Below are 24,597 nucleotides of genomic sequence, written 5' to 3' on the forward strand. Positions count from 1 at the left end.
CTATCTGAATCGCTCCCACTGCCCTCTAGTCCTTCACTCTCACTTTCCTCATCCACGAATCTTTCATCCTCGCTCAAATTAATGAGGAAATCGTCGCTTTCTCGGTCCGAATCGCTCTCGCTGCTGGTGGCCATGATTATAAACAATGTGCGGATGTGAGGAGCTCCACAACCTGTGACGTCACGCTACTCGTCTGCTACTTCCGGTACAGGCAAGGCTTTTTTATCAGCGACCAAAAGTTGCAAACTTTATCGTTGATGTTCTCTACTAAATCCTTTCAGCAAAAATATGGCAATATCGCGAAATGATCAAGTATGACACATAGAATGGACCTGCTATCCCCGTTTAAATAAGAAAATCGCATTTCAGTAGGCCTTTAAGGTTTATTGGCGCTCTGTGCTTCTCCCTACGTCCATGTACACAGCTGCATTTTAAAAAGTCATAAATTCTACTTTTTGAAACCGATACCGATAATTTCCGATATTACATTTTAAAGCATTTATCGGCCGATAATATCGGTAATCTCTACACAGAACGATTAATTTCAAATGGCAACATTCTGGCTTTAAGAAACACTAAAAGAAATCAAAACAATTAATTGTGGTAGTAACAGTTTCATTTTTCGTTATAGCAGACTGAAAAAAAATGATGGAATCACGTCATTCTAAGAAACTAATTTTAATTTCCAAAGCCAACACCTGCATCACATTAAATCTCTTCATTAGTCTGCAGTTAAAATATGAGTGTTCACACCTTGGAGAGCTGTTGCACCAGGTGGATTAACACGGATCCTGGCTCCAACACGAGAGATGTCGATTTTCAAAACAAAGGAGAGGATCATTAACTTTATTCAAGAATGTCAATCATCACGCAATCTTGCGAAGGATGTTGATTGTTCATAGTCAGCTGTGTCTAAAACCTGGACCAAGTAGGAACAACATGGGAATGTTATAAAAGGCAAGGAACACATCAAGACAGAAAACTTCAAGCAATGTGCCTTGAAAACTGCACTGCAAAACAAATGAAGTACAAATGGGCGGAAGCTGGAAGGAGCGTCTGTAACCGAACTTTAGGAAAGCGCCTAAAGAAAATGAGATTTAAATACAGAAAAGCTGAACGACAGCCGTCATTAACACCTAAACAGACAAAAACAAGGTTACAATGGGCTAAAGAAAAGAGATGTCTGATAATAGCTTTTTTTGCCGATATCCGATATTCCGATATTGTCCAACTGTTAATTAGTCGTGGAATTAACACATTATTATGCCTAATTTTGTTGTGATGCCCCGCTGGATGCATTAAACAATGTAACAAGGTTTTCCAAAATAAATCAACTCAAGTTATGGAAAAAAAAAATGCCAACATGGCACTGCCATATTTATTATTGAAGTCACAATTTTTTTTTAACATGCCTCAAAACAGCAGCTTGGAATTTGGGACATGCTCTCCCTGAGAGAGCATGAGGAGGTTGAGGTGGGCGGGGGTCAGGGTTGAGGTGGGGTAGGGGGTACCGGGGGGTGTATATTGTAGCGTCCCGGAAGAGTTAGTGCTGCAAGGGGTTCTGGGTATTTGTTCTGTTGTGTTTATATTGCGGATGTTCTCCCGAAATGTGTTTGTCATTCTTGTTTGGTGTGGGTTCACAGTGTGGCGCATATTTGTAACAGTGTTAAAGTTGTTTATACGGCCACCCTCAGTGTGACCTGTATGGCTCTTGAACAAGTATGCATTGCATTCACTTGTGTGTGTGAAAAGCCGTAGATATTATGTGACTGGGCCGGCACGCAAAGGCAGTGCCTTTAAGGTTTATTGGCGCTCCGTACTTCTCCCTACGTCCGTGTACACAGCGGCGTTTTAAAAAGTCATAAATTGTACTTTTTGAAACCGATACCGATCATTTCCGATATTACATTTTAAAGCATTTATCGGCCGATAATATTGGCAGTGCGATATTATCGGACATCTTTAGTTACTACCACAATATTTCTTGATTTATTTGAGTGTTTCTTAAAACCAAAAAGTTGCCTATAGTTTTGTGTCATGTCTGTTACAAAAATTAAAAGAAATTTAAAAAAATCCAATCCTGCCGATTCCATCATTTTTTGCTGGAATTGTAAAATCCTAACATGTGTAAGTGGGCTCCTCTTTCACTGCCTGCTCTCCTCCTTCTGCCTCGCCCTCCGCCACATTCGCTCCACAGCTCTGCGGGGCGTCGTTGAGGGTGCTGCGCAGCGTCACCCGGGTGAGACTGAGAGAGTATTTCCTCGGGCCGACGTGGTGCGGCCGATGGCACATGACCTCCTTGAACATTTCTCGAAAGCGCGTAGACATCAGGTTGTACAAGATCGGGTTGACGGCGGAGCTGAGGTAGAAAAACACTCCAGAGAGGATGTGCACGTACTGGAAGATTTGCAGTTGGTTGTCGGTCCAATCGCTGATGAAACTCCAAAGCAGGCGGTCGGTGTGAAACGGGGCCCAGCAGATCCCAAACACCACCACTAAAACAACTGCAAAAAAGCACAACAATAGACTTTTAAACACATTTGTTGTAGATTTTCTATCACCTTTGTTCTGCTGTACAGTATATTCATTCGGTAACATTTTAGTATGGGGAACATATTCACCATTAATTAGTTGCTTATTAACATGCAAATTAGTAACATATTGGCTCATAATTAGTCATTAAGTACTTATTAATGCCTTCTTCTGCATGGCCTTAGTAACCCTAACTCCAACCCCAACCATAACCCTCTAACCCTAACCAAATAACTCTAAATTAAGTCTTTGTTACTTAGAATATGTTCCCCTCGTGTCCAAATAACTCTAAATTAAGTCTTTGTTACTTAGAATATGTTCTCCTAGTGTCCAAATAACTCTAAATTAAGTCTTTGTTACTTAGAATATGTTCCCCTAGTGTCCAATTAACTCTAAATCAAGTCGTTGTTACTTAGAATATGTTCACCTAGTGTCCAAATAACTCTAAATGAAATCTTTGTTACTTAGAATATGTTCCCCTAATGTTCAAATAACTCTACATTAAGTCGTTGTTACTTAGAATATGTTCCCCTAGTGTCCAAATAACTCTAAATTAAGTCGTTGTTACGTAGAATATGTTCTCCTAGTGTCAAAATAACTCTAAATGAAGTCTTTGTTACTTAGAATATGTTCCCCTAGTGTCCAAATAACTCTAAATCAAGTCTTTGTTACTTAGAATATGTTCCCCTAGTGTCCAAATAACTCTACGTTAAGTCATTGTTCCTTAGAATATGTTCCCCTGGTGTCCAAATAACTCTAAATTAAGTCTTTGTTACTTAGAATATGTTCCCCTAGTGTCCAAATAACTCTAAATTAAGTCTTTGTTACTTAGAATATGTTCCCTTAGTGTCCAAATAACTCTAAATTAAGTCTTTGTTACTTAGAATATGTTCCCTTAGTGTCCAAATAACTCTAAATTAAGTCTTTGTTACTTAGAATATGTTCCCCTAATGTCCAAATAACTCTAAATTAAGTCTTTGTTACTTAGAATATGTTCCCCTTATGTCCAAATATCTCTAAATTAAGTCTTTGTTACTTAGAATATGTTCCCCTAGTGTCCAAATAACTCTAAATTAAGTCGTTACTTAGAATATGTTCACCTAGTGTCCAAATAACTCTAAATTAAGTCGTTGTTACTTAGAATATGTTCTCCTAGTGTCCAAATAACTCTAAATTAAGTCGTTGTTACTTAGAATATGTTCCCCATACTAAAGTGTTACCATTAATTCTTCTATTTTTGGCTTGTTTGTATTGTTTTCCTGGGGACGCAATTCGTAAATCACACGCTGGGCATTTGTATGAGGAAGCGCATGTAAAATGTAAATTATAAAAAGACAGGGCTTTTAATATAAAATATTACCACAAAGGTATTCCTAGCATCTTACTGCTCTGTCACTGATAAGAATGTAAAGGCAAATTACACACAAAGTCCCCCTAAGCAGTCTTGTGTTAATGCTAGGCTTGTGAGTAGAAGTACTGGGATCAAATCCGGACATGTGTTTGAAAGCTATGTAAAGATAGGTTCATTTTTCATCAAATTTTGAATCAAATTATGTAAAATTTTGATTGAAAACAATTAATTGTTTCACATAAATGGCAGGGTGGGCTTCAAATTGAATTTCTGCTTAGGGCCCCTGGCTTTAGTCATAATATAGTCATACCAAATACATTAGTTTATGCAAATTATGGTAAAATCAAAATAATATTATTATGCATGATACCAAAATACTATTTTTACAGTTTTTGTCTGCATTTATAAACCAGCAGATTTGTCATCTAGTTACCAGTAAAGAGATTGACACGCAATTGTTTTCACTGCAACTAAAATAACCGATAATGCATAACGCAAAATGCAACCATAACCCGTAGTTTACTGAAATAAACTGCAACAAAAAACTACCTTTTCATAACATGGTCACTATTGCCTAGTTTCTCTTGTTATATTCTTATTTTTACTGTTGTATTGTTGCTTTTTATTTTTATTCTTATTGTTACATTTTCTATTTTATTTCCATTTATACCCCCATTATTTACTTTTTACTTTTTAAATTCGATTTCAATTCTGTACACGGCTGCTGGAATTTTAATTTTCCTGAGGGAACTCTCCTGAAGGAATCAATAAAGTACTATCAATTGTTACGTCTGACCAGTCTTCATCCCAGGGAATTAAAGTCACTGGTCAATCCCAAGTACTTTCAGATGACATATATGCAGAGTAAATCAAGGACCATCAAGACAGAATAGGAATATTATCAAGTTTTACTAAAGTTTCAGGAGACCAGCCCACACCAATACATTGGGGACGGCGTGGCGAAGTTGGGAGAGTGGCCGTGCCAGCAATCTGAGGGTTACTAATTCAATCCCCACCTTCTACCATCCTAGTCACGTCCGTTGTGTACTTGAGCAAGACACTTCACCCTTGCTCCTGATGGGCCTGGTTAGCGCCGTGCATGGCAGCTCCCGCCATCAGTGTGTGAATGTGTGAATGTGTGTGTGTGAATGGGTGGAAGTGGAAATAGTGTCAAAGCGCTTTGAGTTCCTTAAAAAAGGTAGAAAAGCGCTATACAAGTACAACCCATTTACCATTTACCATTCATACCGGCTTCTCGAATTGGTCTAACATTCAAACGGAAGAGACAACTTCTTGAATACGAAGAAAACCCCCACCCTGTCCAGAAAGGAATACAGCTTCATTGTTCTAATACAGATAAGATATAAAGGGAGTACTCCAACTCCTACATTCCAAGTCTTCAAGGTAAAGCACACAGTTTACTTGCGGACATACGATACAAACACAGAAAGAGTACAAATGGAAAAACACTAGATGCTCTAAACATGACTATGAATAAAGAAAGAACTCTTAACCATATATGCATTCTCCACACTATCTATCTATCAATCTATCTATCTATCTATCTATCTATCTATCTATCTATCTATCTATCTATCTATCTATCTATCTATCTATCTATCTATCTATCTATCTACCTAGTGTTGCGTTTTGGACCAGTTGTTCCTCCCAGGGAATTCAAGTCACAAGTCGCTCCCAAGCTCTTTACGACACTTAAAGCTGAGTTGAAAAACCACCAGAGACAGAATAGGTATTTTGTAATATATTTGCAAAGCTTTGCATATATACATTGACAGAGACAGCATAGAACATTCGGATCGCCCCGCTAAGATGGTCTGTCCTCCCGACCAAAACCCTCTCCCCTCTTAAATCTCTCTAGTCAAAACACATGCACATTATCTCTCTAGTCAAAACACATTCCAAAGCTTCAAGGTTAACACACACAGTTTACTTGCAGAGAAACAGAAAGAGAACAAATGGAAAAACACGAGCTGTTTTCAAATATGACTATGAAATAAAAGAAGTAACACTTAAATTCGGATACATGTAAATATCTGCCTCCGACACTAGTTACAAAGTTTTTTTTTAAAAATAGTTTGGGGTCTTTTACTGATGTGTTATCCCACCAACAAGGGTATTTATCTTCTCACAGATAACAGTTTTTTAAACAATGAATTGTGTCCAAGAATAAATGATAGTTATGTAATAATAAGTGATGTAAACCCATTTATTTTAAAATCAGATTAATCACACTTTTGATTAACCTTGATTAAGCACGGTAATTTACTTGCTCGCATCATTTGAATTAACTTTAAAAAATAACAAACAATGCTTTGACACAAATTGTAGAAATGTCCTACATCTTTAAAATATTTCCCTGAAATGCATCAGTTGTTTCTTTAAAACTTTAAATTAGATTGGGTGAAATTTACATGATTAATGCGTTCATCATTGTGATTAATCACATGCAGTAATTAACTTTGACAGCCCTAATACTGTTCTCATTAATTAGTCATCTAATTTCGACTGGATGGAAATTACACACTATCACTACTTCTTATCTTATTGGCCTAAGGGACCACGAACGATGCTGTCATCTGCTCGGCTTGTTCTGATCTTCTCTTTCCTTTTGGCCTAATTGATGGACATCTTTTCAACGTTTTCTTGATATTTGAAAAAGCTTGCTTGGAATACTTCAAAGCCTTCCCTCATTCTTGTATTTGTGGAGCCTCAGAAGACTGCAGAACTGCTGGTTGATTACACAGCTTTGAAGTATTTCTGTGAGAAGGATAACGCCTATACAGCCGCATTGTTCTAGTCAAGTCCCATTTATGCGCATTTTTGCTAGATGTTGGTAGAACAGAAGATCATTGGCTGCAAAACTGTGAAATCAACAGACGTGGGTGTTTGCATTCTGATAGTTAATCATCTCTGTGTTTGCTTTCATCGCACACATACAAAGACATGAAACATAAAGGTGGTCAAATGCTGTGATGTAAGGGACATCATTAGGCCCTTTTTCCACTGCAGGAACTTTTAACATCAACTTTCCCATTTACCGAAATGAAATACCCCCCTGCGTTTCCATTAAAAACTGCCCAGGTGTATAAAGTTCCACAGGAACTATTTTAGTTCCAAGTAGCCAGGTTGTACTTTGAAAAGTTCCCGGGAACGCTGATTGTTTGAAAACAGTTGAAACATTTCTAAAACTTTATCTACGACCTTTTAGCCGCCATTAGACAACAGTCAGAATAATTGTATGTAAGTTATCACAAAACTTTCTGTTCCCGGCGGAGCAGACAAAAGCTGTCTTTGATCTTACCAAGCAAAAGGCTTGTAAAACTCCACCGTGTACGATGGGAAGCGACATGAAGGCGTCAGTTTCTTTGATCTATGGTAATCCACAGGAAAATTGTTTGCCTTGACCCGAGATCTACAAAGCAGAGAGGAAGCAGGACCTGACGCAAACTCCAGGCATCTTTTCTTTGAACTGTTTTGTGACCGAGGGCAACGGCTGTTTACGACCCCCCTCCCTTTAGAAACAGCTGATTCTATGTAATCAGGGAATGTCCGAATAAAAGAGGAGGCGTAGAATTCTCTTGTCAGAGCGTGGAACTTTATCTCCGACCTTTTAGCCGCCATTAGACCTTTTAGCCTTTTGTCAGAGCGTGGAACTTTATCTACGACCTTTTAGCCGCCATTAGACTATGCAAGGACAACTGTCAGAATAATTGTATGTAAGTTATCACAAAACTTTCTGAAACTTTCAAAAGCTGTCTTTGATCTTACCAAGCAAAAGGCTTGTAAAACTCCACCGTGTACGATGGGAAGCGACATGAAGGTGTCAGTTTCTTTGATCTATGGTAATCCACAGGAAGATCTTGTCTTAACCCGAGATCAACAAAGCAGAGAGGAAGCAGGACCTGACGCAAGCTCCAGGCATCTTTTCTTTGAACTGTTTCGTGACCGAAGGCAACGGCTGTTTACCACCCCCCTCCCTTTAGAAACAGCTGATGCTACGTAATCAGGGAAAGTCCGAATAAAAGAGGAGGCGTAGAATTGTCTTGTCAGAGCGTGGGATGACACCATACTTGCCAACCCTCCCGAATTTTCCGGGAGACTCCCGAAATTCAGCGCCTCTCCTGAAAACCTCCCGGGACAAATATTCTCCCGAAAATCTCCCGATTTTCAGCCGGAGCTGGAGGCCACGCCCCCTCCAGCTCCATGCGGACCTGAGTGAGGACTGCCTTTTTTCACGACGGGAGGACAACAGGGTGACAAGAAATAAATCATCCAGACTAGAGATAAATTGTATTATTATGTTTATCTTACCTAAAAATAAATATATTTATTAATTAAAAAAAAAAAAAAACTAAATAAATTTTTACTATATTTTGCTAAAAACCAACATTTATTGTATTTTTATTTTTTCTGACTCCTTATTACATCCAGCCATAGAATTATACATTAAAATAAACATATTTGAAATAATTCATTTAAAATTATCATAATAATTCATTTGAAATGACCATATTTAATTATTAAAATAATTGCTTGTTTATCAACAACTTTAGCATTTTATTCATTACATTTTGAAGCTCTCAGAAGCCAAGTTATGTTATATTCCTTAATATTTATTTATGCAAGTTTGAAGTATCAATTATCTAAACACAGTTTTGTTTGCATATTTCCAGGATATATATATATATATATATATATGTATATGAAATTCTTGACTTGGTGAATTCTAGTTGTCAATATACTCCTCCCCTCTTAACCACACCCCCAACCACGCCCTGCCCCACCCGACCACGCCCCCACCCCCCACCTCCCGAAATCGGAGGTCTCAAGGTTGGCAAGTATGGATGACACTCTACAAGAGTACATGTGTACGCGCTCTCCTCATTGAGCTAAATTGAATCCTGCCTCTGTTTAATTCCTTGCTTCTTGTCTGTTTAATAGATGTCATCGGGGTTTGAACCTGACAACAACGTGTTTATTTCTTGTGTATTGCTTGACAACGGAGAGAGAGAAGAACACAATAACTTTTGAGCTGCAGGAACTTTTGTGTGCTGAAGAATGCTGATTAGTGGAACTATCTTGCAGTGTTTTTACTCAGCCGTAATCTTTAAACCAATTTGCAGTTTGATGTTGTTTATTCATTTTTACAAACTTTTTTTTTTTGATACGCGAATCTACGAGATGTAGACAGACTCTTTTAAACGTATTTCCAGAAGGATATAAAGTAAAAAAAAAAACAAATCGATGGGACTCGACGACTTTGTTGTTTTGAGGTTAAATGTAAAATAGGAGGTAGTTATCGAGTGGAATAAAGATAAATATCATCAAATATTCACTATTCTCTTTTTTACATGCTGTTAGAGTAGTCAGTGAGACGCCATTTGTGGAGTTATTAGTCTCACCCGCGTGACCGAATGCTAATGCCAACACTAAATCGGATGTGTCCGTGTTGTCGCTGTGAGATAAACACTGACATTTAGTATTCATATGTTGTTATTTACAGCTGAAATGAATCATAAAGACGTGCATGACTCTCACGAATTCATCATTTACTGAAAAGACCACCTTCTGACTACGGAAAAAGCCTGACTTTTTATGTAAAATTTAGTACACTTTGTTTTTAAGACGTATGGGTTTGTACAGTCGCGATCAAAAGTTGTAAAGAACATAATGTCATGACTGTCTTGAGTTTCCAATCATTTCTACAACTCTCATAAACATTCATGAAGTTTGGGTCTTTTAGGAATTTATTATGGGTCTACTGAAAATGTGACCAAATCTTCTTGGTCAAAAGTATACATACAGCAATGTTAATATTTGCAAGTTTCACTGCAATAAGGCGCTTTTGGTAGCCATCCACAAGCTTCTGGTTGAATTTTTGACCACTCCTCTTGACAAAATTGGTGCAGTTCAGCTAAATGTGTTGGTTTTCTGACATGGACTTGTTTCTTCAGCATTGTCCACGCGTTTAAGTCAGGACTTTGGGAAGGCCATTCTAAAACATTAATTCTAGCCTGATTTAGCCATTTCTTTACCACTTTTGACGTGTGTTTGGGGTCATTGTCCTGTTGGAACACCTAACTGCGCCCAAGACCCAACCTGCGGGCTGATGATTTTAGGTTGTCTCCTTTTTCATTGTCCCATTTAAAGCACCAGATCCATTGGCAGCAAAACAGGCCCAGAGCATAATACTACCACCACCATACTTGACGGTAGGTATGGTGTTCTTGGGATTAAAGGCCTCTCCTTTTCCCCTCCAAACATATTGCTGGGTATTGTAGCCAAACAGCTCAATTTTTGTTTCATCTGACCACAGAACTTTCCTCCAGAAGGTCTTATCTTTGTCCATGTGATGTCAGATTGAACAAAAATTGAGCTGTTTGGTCACAATACCCAGCAATATGTTTGGAGGCCGGACCTGAACCCGATAGAACACCTTTGGGATGAATTAGAACGGAGACTGAGAGCCAGACCTTCTCGACCAACATCAGTGTGTGACCTCACCAATGTACTTTTGGAAGAATGGTCAAAAATTCCTATAAACACTCTCCGCAACCTTGTGGACAGCCTTCCCAGAAGAGTTGAAGCTGTAATAGCTGCAAAAGGTGGACCGACATCATATTGAACGCTATGGGTTAGGAATGGGATGGCACTTCAAGTTCATATGTGAGTCAAGGCAGGTGGCAATATAGTGTATATGTATTGTTGCATTTGAAACAATTGTGTTGTTGATAATAGAGGTAATTATTATTATTATTATTGATTATCATTAGTGTTATTTCTATTGGTATTTTTATTTCTCCATTTGTAGTGCAATAATGTTCATTGTCATTTCCGTGTTGTTAATATTTACTTTACTAACTGCTTCTCTGCTATCATTTTTCATATCATCTATACACGGATGTTGTTCTGTTGTTGTTGTTGTTGTCTTTCTGTCTTATGCCCTTCTTGTCCCCGCAATTTCCTTCGCAATTTTACTTGTTTCTAACCCCTCCTGCTACGGTCTGGCTGCGCCAAAGATGAAATATACTCTTTTAATAAAGTCAAATACAAATAAGACAACAGAGCTACATCAAAAATATGATTTGCATGAGTGGCTGGACAGGCCGTGTTTAAAAAAAGAAGAGAAGGCTGTTTATTTACTTCACAAGTTAAAACATTTTGAAGAGCATTCATGGGGGAAAAAACAATCCGAGATTTATTCAAGAAAGTAGCCAAGGAAATGAAGAATACAGGCTTGATTCAGACTCCCGAATGAAATAGAATGAGATGAAAGAGAATGAAGCAGGTACTGTATATAACAAGGCAAAGGAGAAAGCGTATACAAACCTCTTCACGCTGGATTTGTGCTCTCCAAACTGATTAACATTAATTCTGTATTTTTGCACAACTGGCAAGCTTGCACACAACAATAGCAACCTTCATCTGGAGCAGTATCGGCCGGGGCACAAACGGTCTTTTCCTTTGAATTTAAAACTCCTTTCGTCAATGTCTATGAATGTTCTCTATCATCCAGGTCTTTGTATTCTCAGGGCATTCGATTGATCACAACCGGACAGTCGGTTTGTCTTCGAAGGCGTTTTGCCTCTCATCTGAGTAGACTTCATCAGTTCATGCTCATAGACTTAGATTGGTCAGATCTAGTCTAGCAGCGGGTGCCAATACCTCAGTAGGCTTCATCAGTTCATGCTCATATACTTATTAGATTGGTCAGATCTAGTCTAGCAGCTGGTGCCAATATCTCAGTAGGCTTCATCAGTTCATGCTCATAGACTTAAAAGCTGTGTCCCAATTTAGGGTCTGCATCCTTCGAAGGGCGAATTTGAAGGCCGCTTACGTCACAACGCTGCGCGAAGGCTGTCCCAATTCATTCAAATTCAAAAGCTACTCCAAATGCAGCCGACGAATGTGCCCTCCTTTTCCCTGTATTCGGAGGATGCACCGCGACTATCCTTCGTGGCCTCCCATATCCCAAGATGCTTTGAGTGCCTTTGTTCAACCTGGATATTTGGGCGGAAGGCGTCATGACCTCGTGACGCAACCAGGAAATCCTCCGCAGGCTAGACTGTCCCATTTAACAACGGGTGACGCAACCTTCGGAGGTGCCTTCAAGGGTCCAGACTTCTGAGGCTGCGTAGGCCGGCTCCTCCGGAGGATGCAGACCCTGAATTGGGACACAGCTCTAGATTGGTCAGATCAATTCTAGTGGCTGGTGCCAATACCTCAATAGGCTTCATTCGTTCATGCTCATAGACTTAGATTGGTCGGATCTAGTCTAGCAGCGGGTGCCAATACCTCAGTAGGCTTCATCAGTTCATGCTCATATACTTATTAGATTGGTCAGATCTAGTCTAGCAGCTGGTGCCAATATCTCAGTAGGCTTCATCAGTTCATGCTCATAGACTTAAAAGCTGTGTCCCAATTCAGGGTCTGCATCCTTCGAAGGGCGAATTTGAAGGCCGCTTACGTCACAACGCTGCGCGAAGGCTGTCCCAATTCATTCAAATTCAAAAGCTACTCCAAATGCAGCAGACGAATGTGCCCTCCTTTTCCCTGTATTCGGAGGATGCACCGCGACTATCCTTCGTGGCCTTCCATATCCCAAGATGCTTTGCGCCTCTTTGTTCAACCCGGATATTTGGACGGCAGGCGTCATGACCTCGTGACGCAACCAGGAAATCCTCTGCAGGCTAGACTGTCCTATTTAACAACGGGTGACACATCCTTCGGAGGTGCCTCCGAAGGTCCAGACTTCTGAGGCTGCGTAGGCCGGCTCCTCCGGAGGATGCAGACCCTGAATTGGGACACAGCTCTAGATTGGTCAGATCTATTCTAGTGGCTGGTGCCAACACCTCAGTAGGCTTCATTCGTTCATGCTCATAGACTTAGATTGGTCGGATCTAGTCTTAGACTTAGATTATTCAGATGTAGTCTAGCGGCTGATGCCAAAACCCCAAATATTTATACTCCAAAACCAGTGGGGTGTTCCTGGGCAAGGCTGGTTTTGCCCTATTGTATTCCATCAATCCACAGAGCCTTTCAATGAACCCCCAGACATTCAAAGGTTTTGTTTCCGTGATTCTCCGTCCAAAAATTCCTTCGAATCAGTTTTCTTTCACCAGTATTTCTTTGATTCGGACCTGCATCAGCTCTGAGACCTTCTTGGTAGTAGTGTCATGTTCATAGTGCAATCTCAGATCACTTTCTGATGCTGTCTGCTATTTCAGCATAGCCATTAGAGATGTAATATTTGTAATCTGTGCCTGCGCTGTTGACTTGCAAGGAGCTGCAGACGCTTTGTTTTGGTGTGAAGTCATAGGTCAACTGGAAAAGCAATAAGTCAATCCACGCTAAAAGGGCGGCATGGTGTGGTGGGTAGAGCAGCCGTGACAACTTCAGGGTTTCAGGTTCGCTCCCCGCCTCTTGCCATCCAAATCACTGCCGTTGTGTCCTTGGGCAGGACACTTCACCCTTGCCCGTAGGCACAAACTGGCAGCCTCAGTCTACCCCAGGGCAGCTGCGGCGACAAATGTGAATGTGAAGGTGTGAATGTGGAGTGAATGAATGATGGGTTCCTACTTCTCTGTGAAGCGTTTTGAGTGTCTAGAAAAGCCCTATATAAATCTAATCCATTATTATTATTATTATTAAAAGGAAACAAACGCACCCCCAGTGTACGGGAGACATACTGCGTCAGACCAATAGTCGCATTTGAGTGTGCATGGTCACTGGTACTTCACATGTCGTTGTGAAAACACAAAAAAACTTAACTATTTGAGAAATCAGACTAATTTAGGGCATGGAAACGTATTCGGTGTGTGAATGGGTGAATGTCAAGTATAATTTAAAAGCGCTTTGGGTTTTGTTTCAGGTACAGTAAAGCGCTATATAAATACAGACTAGTGTTGTCCCGATACCAATTATTTTGATACTTTTTGGTACTTTTCTAAATAAAGGGGACCACAAAAATGGCATTATTGGCTTTATTTTAACAACAAATCTTAGGGTACATTAAACATATGTTTCTTATTGCAAGTTTGTCTTTAAATAAAATATTGAACATACAAGACAACTTGTTTTTTATTAGTAAGTAAGCAAACTCTTAATTACCGATATCAACCGATACCGATATATACAGTCGTGGCATTAACACATTATTATGCCTAATTTTGTTGTGATGACCCGCTGGATGCATTAAACAATGTAACAAGGTTTTCCAAAATAAATCAACTCAAGTTATGGAAAAAAAAAAATGCCAACATGGCACTGCCATATTTATTATTGAAGTGCATTATTTTTTTTAACATGCCTCAAAACAGCAGCTTGGAATTTGTGACATGCTCTCCCTGAGAGAGCATGAGGAGGTTGAGGTGGGGCGGGGGTAGGGGGTAGCGGGGGTGTATATTGTAGCATCCCGGAAGAGTTAGTACTGCAAGGGGTTTCTGGGTATTTGTCCTGTTGTGTTTATGTTGTGTTACGGTGCGGATGTTCTCCCGAAATGTGTTTGTCATTCTCGTTTGGTGTGGGTTCACAGTGTGGCGCATATTTGTAACAGTGTTAAAGTTGTTTATACGGCCACCCTCATTCGCTTGTGTGTGTGAAAAGCCGTAGATATTATGTGATTGAGCCGGCACGCAAAAGCAGTACCTTTAAGGTTTATTCCCTACGTCCGTGTACACAGCGGCGTTTTAAAAAGTCATACATTTTACTTTCTGAAACCGATACCGATAATTTTGAAACCGATACAGATAATTTCCGATATTACATTTTAAAGCATTTATCGGCCGATAATATCGGCAGTCCGATATTATCGGACATCTCTACCATAAACCTAACAATTGGAAAACTGACCTCAGAGAGAAAACTGAACAGCAGGGGACCAAAAGCGTTTGTAACCGCAGTCATTGTTTCATGGACTCTATATCGACGATTCACAACTTTAAATATTAAAACCCGACATAATCAGGCGATACTTACACAACATTTTGGTGACCTGCCGTCGTCGAGCCTTTTGTTGTTGGGTGCGGCTGTTGCAGAAGCTGTTCCGACTAGCGCCTGCCTTGGCCTCCAGTGCCTGGTGCATCCGTTCCCGTTTTAGCCGCAGCCCAATGAGCGTGTACAGAGCACTTATGGTCAGCATGGGTAGGATGAAAAAAAGCAAGGTGGTCACTTGGATGATCAGGTTGTAGATCCATTGCGGCTTCACCAGCGTGCAGATGGCCGAGTCCGGGATCTCGATACTCGGAGGCCCGCCATGGCTGCAGGAGGTACAGCTCAGGTAGGAGATCCCGTGCAGGCTGGTGTTGGGGAGAGAACACAACACCGACACGCCCCACACTGTGAGGATGACCCTCTTGGCGTGCGTGCGCGTCACCACGTACTTTGCGCGCAGCGGGTGCACCACGGCGATGTAGCGTTCCACGCTCAGCGCCGTCACGTTGAGGATGGACGCGAAGCAGACCGTCTCGAACAGGAAAGTCTTAAAGTAGCAGCCCCCTTTTCCGAGGAGGAAGGGGTAGTTCTGCCACAGCTCGTAGAGCTCCAGCGGCATGCCGAGCAGCAGCACCAGCAGGTCCGACACCGCCAGGCTGAACAGGTAGTAGTTGGTCGGCGTCCACATCACTTTGTTGCGAGCGATGACGGTGCAAGTCAGTACGTTGCCCAACACGCCTACCAAAAAGATGATCAGGTAAATGACGAAGACGGGAAGGAACACAGGTGACCGACGGGGTCCCAAGTAATTATCCAGAACGGTGTCCATTGTCACGCAGGAGTCCTGCACTTGGACGTGGCTGCTGTTGCTGTCCAGACTGGTTACATCAGAGGAGCAGTTGTAAGGTGGCATCTTGTTCATGTAGTGAGAGTCGCCACCTGGGAAGAATAAGATTCATCCGCGTTATATTAACATACAAATAACATGCTTAACACCTTTTAACACCGTAAACAACAACGAGATTTCGGGGGCGTGGTTAAGAGGGGAGGAGTATATTTACAGCTAGAATTCACCAAGTCAAGTATTTCCTATACATATATATATATATATATATATATATATATATATAAGTCAAGTATTTCCTATATATATATATATATAGGAAATACTTGACTTTCAGTGAATTCTAGCTATATATATATATATTGTATTACATATATATATATATATATATATATATATATATATATATATATATATATATATATATATATATAAATATATAAATAAAATAAATACTTGAATTTCAGTGTTCATTTATTTACACATATACACACACATAACACTCATCTACTCATTGTTGAGTTAAGGGTTGAATTGTCCTTCCTTGTTCTATTCTCTGTCACTATTTTTCTAACCATGCTGAACACCCTCTCTGATGATGCATTGCTGTTTGGCACGCACAAAAGTGCTTTCATCAAATGCACTAGAGTCTGGAATCTTCCATCTCTCCCTAGCATGGCCCAAAACCGGTCAATCTTTTCTTCCTGAGGAAGATCTTCACTGCCAAGCACTTGGTAGTCCACTACTTCTTCCCGGAGGCTATGCAGGTCCAATCGCAGCTGCGGCTTGGAACTTACAAGCGTATTTCTTCATCTTACTCGTCGTCGGCGTCGCCACCGCTGTATCTTCCTCGTTCTTCTGCTTCGTCTCCTTGTTGTGTGCGCAGTTGTGCACTGCACTCTCTAAAAGCCCTAGATGTTATTGTCACATATGCATGTACAGTAGATGGCAGTATTGTCCTGTTTAAGAGTGTCACAACATTGCTGTTTACGGCAGACGAACTGCTTTACGGTAGACGAAAACGTGACTGCTGTTGTTGTGTGTTGTTACCGCGCTGGGATGACGTTAATGAAACTGCCTAACAATAAACCAACATTAGAAACCAACAACTTGCCCTCGATCATTCTACAGTTATAACGTGATTGGGCAGGCACGCTGTTTATATTGTGGGAAAGCGGACGTGAAAACAGGCTGTCGACACGTCACTCAGGTTCGCATGGAGCTGGAGGGGGCGTGGCCTCCAGCTCCGGCTGAATTTCGGGAGATTTTCGGGAGAAAATTTGTCCCGGGAGGTTTTCGGGAGAGTCGCTGAATTTCGGGAATCTCCCGGAAAATCCGGGAGGGTAGGCAAGTATGCTAATGGGGGCCCCTCAAACTTTAGAACCAGAGTGTGTGAGGACTAGAGGTCGACCGGTATATGTTTTTTTTCAGGACCAATACCAATTGTTAGTAACCAAGGAGGCCGATAAACGATATTTGGAGCCATTTGGCATTTGCAGTAAAAGTTATTTCAAAGTTTATTTATATAGCCCCAAATCACGAGTGTCTCAAAGGGCTGCACAAGCCACAACGACATCCTCTGCTCAGATCCCACATCAGGGCAAGGAAAAACTCAACCCAATGGAACACAATGAGAAACCTTGGAGGGGACTGCAGATGTGGGGTTAAACATGAATAGTTTGGTGATGTTCATGCACGGTTCATTTTCTGCACTAGTAAAAAAACATGGTAAGACTTTAGTATGGGGAACATATTCACCATTAATTAGTTGCTTATTAACATGCAAATTAGTAACATATTGTCTCTTAACTAGTCATTATTAAGTACTTATTAATGCCTTATTTGGCATGGCCTTATTATAACCCTAACCCTCTAACCCTGGCCCTAACCTTCTAAACCCATCTCTAACCAAATAACGCTAAATTAAGTCTTTGTTACTTAGAATATGTTCCCCATACTAAAGTGTTACCAAAAACATATAACTTTGTCTTGAATTTGAAAAAAAAAACATTTTATTTTTCACTAAAGAAGGGTTCGGATATGAAACTGGTGGGGTTCGGTACCTCCAACAAGGTTAAGAACCACTGCTCTAACCACTAGGCCACTGAGTATATATGTCAGTAAACAGCTTGACAAGGCTTTAAGTTTTTTTTTTTATGGTAGATGGTAAATGAGTTATACTTGTATAGCGCTTTTCTACCTTCAAGGTACTCAAAGCGCTTTGACACTATTTCCACATTCACCCATTCACACACATTCACACACTGATGGCGGGAGCTGCCATGTAAGGCCCTAACCACGACCCATCAGGAGCAAGGGTGACGTGTCTTGCTCAAGGACACAACGGACGTGACGAGGTTGGTAGTAGGTGGGGATCGAACCAGGAACTCTCAGGTTGCTGGCACGGCCACTTTCCCAACCTTGATCACCCCCTGGGAGGTGAGGGGAGCAGTGAGCAGCAGCGGTGGCCACGCCCGTGAATCATTTTGGTAATTGAACCTCCAATTCCAACCCTTGATGCTGAGTGCCAAGCAGGGAGGTAATCTTCTGGGAAAATTGGTAAAAATAGAATTTCTCCACATCTACTCAATTTTATATCAGTTCATGGATTTAATACATTGTAAGGTTTCCTCGTAAGGAACCCCAAAATATTGCGAACATTTAAATAAAAACAATTCTGGGCTCCTTCATGAGACATTTTTTTCACGCTGGCTGACATAATGTCTTCCTGGATGTTACAGAAAGTATGAGAAGGTGAGAGCTGCTGCCTCCTCATATTTACCTTTATAATAAGTCGCATATTTAAGATAAGATAATCCTTTATTTATCCCACAATGGTGGAATGGCCTAGTGGTTAGAATGTCCGCCCTGAGACTGGAAGTTCAAACCCCGGCCAAGTCATACCAAAGACTATAAAAATGGCACCCATTACCTCCCTGCTTGGCACTCAGCATCAAGGGTTGGAATTGGGGGTTAAATTACCAAAATGGTTCCGGGTGCGGCCACCGCTGCTGCTCACTGCTCCTCTCACCTCCCAAAAGGGGATGGGTCAAATGCAGAGGATAATTTCACTACACCTAGTGTGTGTCTGTGTGACTATCGTTGGGACTTTAACTTTAACTTTAATTTACAGTGCAACAGCAGCAAAGGGCAAACAAAGTGGACTAAGTACACAAATAAAAGTAAAGCTAAAATTAAAAAATACAAAAGAAAAACAAATACTACGTATAGAATTCTTAACAAAAAAGATCAGCTGAGAGCTGAAGTTTTAGCAAAACTTTGTAGTTGGCATTTCCAGCATAACACAGACTTGTACAAAGTGTAACACATTGCACATAATGATATGATGAACATAATATAACATCAATATAACATTATTTCCACTTCCACATCTGGCGCCCAATGTGGGGCAGATGTGGAAGTTGCTTCCTCGCAGTCCCACTGTCAGACACGGCACAGGAGCCCAGCGTGCAGGTTTTAATAATCACAAGGTTTTAAATAAAGTTCTCTCTCCAGCAGGACGTGACTTTTCAGCCACGTCTGTATCCTCTCTCTCTTCCTGCTCCCGACCGCTTACTGTTAAAGACAACAGATGATTAGATTAACACGTACCACCTGTGAAATCTAATCACCAGCCAGCTGTGTCTCGCCGTCAGCACTGCCACGCCCCCCGTCTGATGGTGCTCTGTCCTCAGCACCATGGACAGAGGCGGTGACCTTTGCTCCTGCGGGCAGCGCTGACAACATCTCCCTCCACAAGAGTGTTTGCTGTTGTCTTGGATCACGCTCAGGAAACGGACGAGCCTATAATTTAACCCACACCACGTCTTAGTAACACGTTGAAGAATTGGAGGGCGTTCCTGCACTCGGAGAGCAGTTGTCGTCGTTAAGCTACTTGCTCGAGGGCACCTCAGCTGTGAATGCGTAAGCGGGCACGTATCCAGGGAGTCGAGTCGTTCGTCTTTCCCCAACAAGTGGCCCCGTGTTGATGACAAGCTGGTGTTGAACCAATCAACGGCTCGATTAAGTCATGTGTCACTGCTGTTGAAGTCGGACCTCAAGTGTGGCAGTGAAGAGCAGACTGATTGAATGAGATCACATTGCCATCTGCTTCCCTCCTCTTGCAGAACAGCTCCAAATGTCACGCAAATATCTTTTTGTAACTACCAACCACATCGCTCTGAGAACACGTCAAATTGAATGAATCTATTCCGTACGGGTTCTTGGAAACGCATTCTTCTGCAGTTCTTTGCCGGATGTTTCTGTTTAATGGAATGGAACTTTGTTGTCATTGCACTGAAAAAGCTCATCGAAATTACATTTTCAGTCCAAACCCGTTCAAGATTAGACAAACATCACACAGGTTAGACAGAAGAGCAACACTAAACTCCAAACTAAACTCTACCATGAATTGATTAACGTGGACCCCGACTTGAACAAGTTGAAAAACGTATTAGTGTCATGTCTGTTGATCATGTTTTTGTTTTGGCTATGTTCTGTTTGGGTCCTGGACTCTTTTTAGTTCCTGTTTGTGCACTCTTGTTTGTTTTGTTTCCATGACAACTGATTAGTTTCACCTGTTTCACGTTTTGGACTCACGCACCTGGTGTTAATCATGTCAATGCTATTTAAGCCTGCCATTTTCAGTTGGTCGTCCTGGCGACATTGACATTATTCATGCTCTGCTCTAATACTACTTCTGCGCACTTAATGCGATGATTTACCTCTGCTCTCTTCATGCCATGTCACAGTAAGTGTTTTGTTTCATGTCCATAGTTTTTGCCCAAGTTCTAGTTTTTGTTTTCTTAGTCAAGTTTGTGTCTCCGCCTTGTGCGCGCCTTTTGTTTGTTCTTTTATTAGAGTAATAATAAATCATGTATCTACCTTCACGCCATGTCCGCTCCAACTTCTCTTGCATCTCGGGAAAAAAAAAAACCCACAGTCCACGTCGTGACAATTCGGGTGTTACCATTTAGTGGTCAATTGTACGGAATATGTACCGTACTGTGCAATCTACTAATACAAGTTTCAATCAATCAATCAAAAAACCAAGGGGTGGCTCAGTTTGAGACCAGGAAAATAACCTCAAGCAAGGCTAATATACATATTACGACACACAAAACTCTGTTGTGTTAGAGATTGAGTACAAACAAATGTGTTAGAAATTGCTCTGAAAACAAAAAGGGGTAGGATTAAATAAGCTCAACTTCTTCAATCAATCAATCAATCAATCAATCAATCAATTCCTTTATTGTCATTGTCATAAAAACACTTAAGTCATACATGTCAACGTGATTTTGTTAGAGCTTTGGCCAGCGGCATAGAAAGTGCATTGAAGTGCAGGTTGACCATAGTTTACAGTTTAGCATTGTTAGGGACGTGGGGGTGGGAACAGTCTGATGGGTGTTACGTTGATGTTGCAGCAATGCAATGTCCAGAGCACAATTATTGAGGTGGTGAGGAGTGAGGTAATAAGATGGTCCGGGGCAGCAAAGGGACAGGCTGTTCATTTAGCAGTCTCACAGCCTGGAGACACAGACTGTGAGACATTCTGGTGGTCCTGGCGCGAATCGATCTATACCTCCTTCCAGAGGGTAGCAGGTTGAAGAGGCCATGTGCTGGGTGGTATCTGTCCTTCAGGATGTTGTGTACTCGCTTTAGGCAGCGAGTTGTCTACATGGCACTCATCTCTGGGAGTATCGTCCTTGTAATTTTCCCCACCGCTTTAACCACTCGCTGGTTCGCTTTAGTGCAGCTAGCAAACCACACTAAAAAGCCGTAAGCCCTTTTCGTAAATGCTGAATAATGAGAAACTGAAAACGGGATAAATCGTATCGTAAACGTATGCACGTTCGAAATAAATTCAGCTTTTGGAAGCAGAGTTAGAAATATACTGATAGAGCATGTTCCTCGGGGGTCACACGCCCACCCCCTCCACCTTAGGGGGCCCCACTATTTGAGAGGAACTGCACTAACAATTCTTACTAACATTACCACCAAAAGTAGCAATAATTTAATTGTACGACACCACTTTAACGATCAAAACGTGTCTGCACAAAATAACACATTGAAGGATAATCGTCTAAAATGATATTTGAACACGCATTTTTGCATTTTGGATGAACATGCATACTTGCCAACCCTCCCGGATTTTCCGGGAGACTCCCGAAATTCAGCGCCTCTCCCGAAAACCTCCCGGGACAAATTTTCTCCCGAAAATCTCCCGAGATTCAGGCGGACTCAGGTTCTCCACAATATAAAAAAGCTTACCTGCCCAATCACGTTATAACTATAGAATGATGGAGGGCGAGTTCTTGATTTCTTATGTGGGTTTATTGTTAGGCAGTTTCATTAACGTCCTCCCAGCGCGGCAACAACACACAACAACAGCTGTCACTTTTTTGTATACCGTAAAGCAGTTCGTCTGCCGTAAACAGCAATGTTGTGACACTCTTAAACAGGACAATACTGCCATCTAGTGCATTTGATGAAAGCACTTTTGTGCGTGCCACACATCAATGCATCATCAGAGAGGGTGTTCAGCATGGTTCGAAAAATAGTGACAGAGAATAGAACAAGGATGAACAATTCAACCCTTAACTCAACAATGAGTATGTTATGTGTGTGTATATGTGTAAATAAATGAACACTGAAATTCAAGTATTTATTTTATATATATATATATATATATATATATATATATATATATATATATATATATATATATATAATAAAAAAAAATAAAAAAAAAATATATATAATAAAATAAATATATATATATATATATATATAAATATATGTATATATATATATATATATATATATATATATATATATATGAAATATTTGACTTGGTGAATTCTAGCTGTAAATATACTCCTCCCCTTTTAGCCACGCCCCCAAGCCCCTGTCCCACCCCGACCCATTACCTCCCTGCTTGGCACTCAGCATCAAGGGTTGGAATTGGGGGTTAAATCACCAAAAATTATTCCCGGGCGCGGCACCGCTGGTGGCCACTGCTCCCCTCACCTCCCAGGGGGTGATCAAGGGGTTGGGTCAAATGCAGAGGACAAATTTCACCACACCTAGTGTGTGTGTGACAATCATTGGTACTTTAACTTTAACTTTAACACGGGCACAAACATTTTTTTACACACACAAACACAAATAAACAAATCGAAACACGCACACAAAAATTGAAAGACGCACACACGGATCTGAAAAAGCTGCTGCAAAATCCCGGCATTTTAGGCCGGAACAATCCCAAAACGATCCTGGATGTGCTGCTCATTACAGTCGTAACCTGGCCTGCAGCGGCATTTCCATAGCAACAGCTACAATTCAGTATTATGTATATTTTAGCTTTCACTGGCCTTTTTTTTTCCAATTGCACTTTTTTATCCGCGGCAACGAAAACAAATAACCCTTTGCTGAGGCGAGAACGCACCAAAGCCTATTTGAAAGTATATGAAGTTTATTGTCATTTATTGTGGAGGCGTTCTTAAAGGTCATTGACATATTGAAGATGAAATGTATATTGATGTGATGCATGGAGATTATTTTTGCACTGTGTTCCGTTCCGAGTGGCTTTCCAGCAATGCAAAGAGAAAAGCATTAGTTTTATCAATCAAAATTCCATATTTGCCTTCTTAATTACCACGTGGTTGAGAAAATACTGTAATACGCCGCAGTCTTCACTCGTCACTCTTTCCTACAATTTGTACCAACCCTGTTTCCATATGAGCTGGGAAATTGTGTTAGATGTAAATATAAACGGAATACAATGATTTGCAAATCATTTTCAACCCATATTCAGTTGAATATGCTACAAAGACAACATATTTGATGTTCAAACTGATAAAAAATTTTTTTTTTGCAAATAATCACAAACTTTAGAATTTGACACCAGCAACACGTGACAAAGAAGTTGGGAAAGGTGGCAATAAATACTGATAAAGTTGAGGAATGCTCATCAAACGCTTATGTGGAACATCCCACAGGTGTGCAGGCTAATTGGGAACAGGTGGGTGCCATGATTGGGTATAAAAGTAGATTCCATGAAATGCTCAGTCATTCACAAACAAGGATGGGGCGAGGGTCACCACTTTGTCAACAAATGTGTAAGCAAATTGTTGAACAGTTTAAGAAAAACCTTTCTCAGCCAGCTATTGCAATGAATTTAGGGATTTCACCATCTACGGTCCGTAATATCATCAAAGGGTTCAGAGAATCTGGAGAAATCACTGCACGTAAGCAGCTAAGCCCGTGACCTACGATCCCTCAGGCTGTACTGCGTCAACAAGCGACACCCGTGTGTAAAGGATATCACCACATGGGCTCAGGAACACTTCAGAAACCCACTGTCAGTAACTACAGTTTGGTCGCTCCATCTGTAAATGCAAATTAAAACTCTCCTATGCAAGGCGAAAACCGTTTATCAACAACACCCGCTGGACCTGAGTTTATCTAAGATGGACTGATACAAAGTGGAAAAGTGTTCTGTGGTCTGACGAGTCCACATTTCAAATTGTTTTTGGAAACTGTGGACGTCGTGTCCCCCGGACCAAAGAGGAAAAGAACCATCCGGATTGTTATAGGCGCAAAGTTGAAAAGCCAGCATCTGTGATGGTATGGGGGTGTATTAGTGCCCAAGACATGGGTAACTTACACATCTGTGAAGGCGCCATTAATGCTGAAAGGTACATACAGGTTTTGGAGCAACATATGTTGCCATCCAAGCAACGTTACCATGGACGCCCTTGCTTATGTCAATCAATCAATCAATGTTTATTTATATAGCCCTAAATCACAAGTGTCTCAAAGGGCTGCACAAACCACAACGACATCCTCGGTACAAAGCCCACATAAGGGCAAGGAAAAACTCACCCCAGTGGGACGTCGATGTGAATGACTATGA

The 24,597-nt window shown here is 40.9% G+C and overlaps 1 protein-coding gene across 1 annotated transcript; it reads right to left on the minus strand.

Moving 5' to 3' along the window:
* Nucleotides 1-2,065: 2,065 nt before the first annotated feature.
* Nucleotides 2,066-17,582, minus strand: nmur1a (neuromedin U receptor 1a). The gene is made up of 3 exons (XM_072914741.1): nt 17,570-17,582; nt 14,882-15,775; nt 2,066-2,504 (listed from the first exon to the last, which is right to left on the minus strand). The coding sequence occupies exons 1-3, from the start codon at nt 17,580-17,582 to the stop codon at nt 2,119-2,121; spliced, it is 1,293 nt and encodes a 430-aa protein (XP_072770842.1). The 3' UTR covers nt 2,066-2,118.
* Nucleotides 17,583-24,597: the final 7,015 nt, after the last annotated feature.

Source organism: Nerophis lumbriciformis, linkage group LG14, assembly GCF_033978685.3.
Source record: "Nerophis lumbriciformis linkage group LG14, RoL_Nlum_v2.1, whole genome shotgun sequence".
Taxonomy (NCBI): Eukaryota; Metazoa; Chordata; class Actinopteri; order Syngnathiformes; family Syngnathidae; genus Nerophis; species Nerophis lumbriciformis.

Coding starts and splice junctions, on each gene's coding strand:
- nmur1a (XM_072914741.1), bottom strand. Junction 2,505..14,881: donor GCAGGTCACCAAAATGTTGT/GTAAGTATCGCC, acceptor GCTTTTTTGCAG/TTGTTTTAGTGGTGGTGTTT.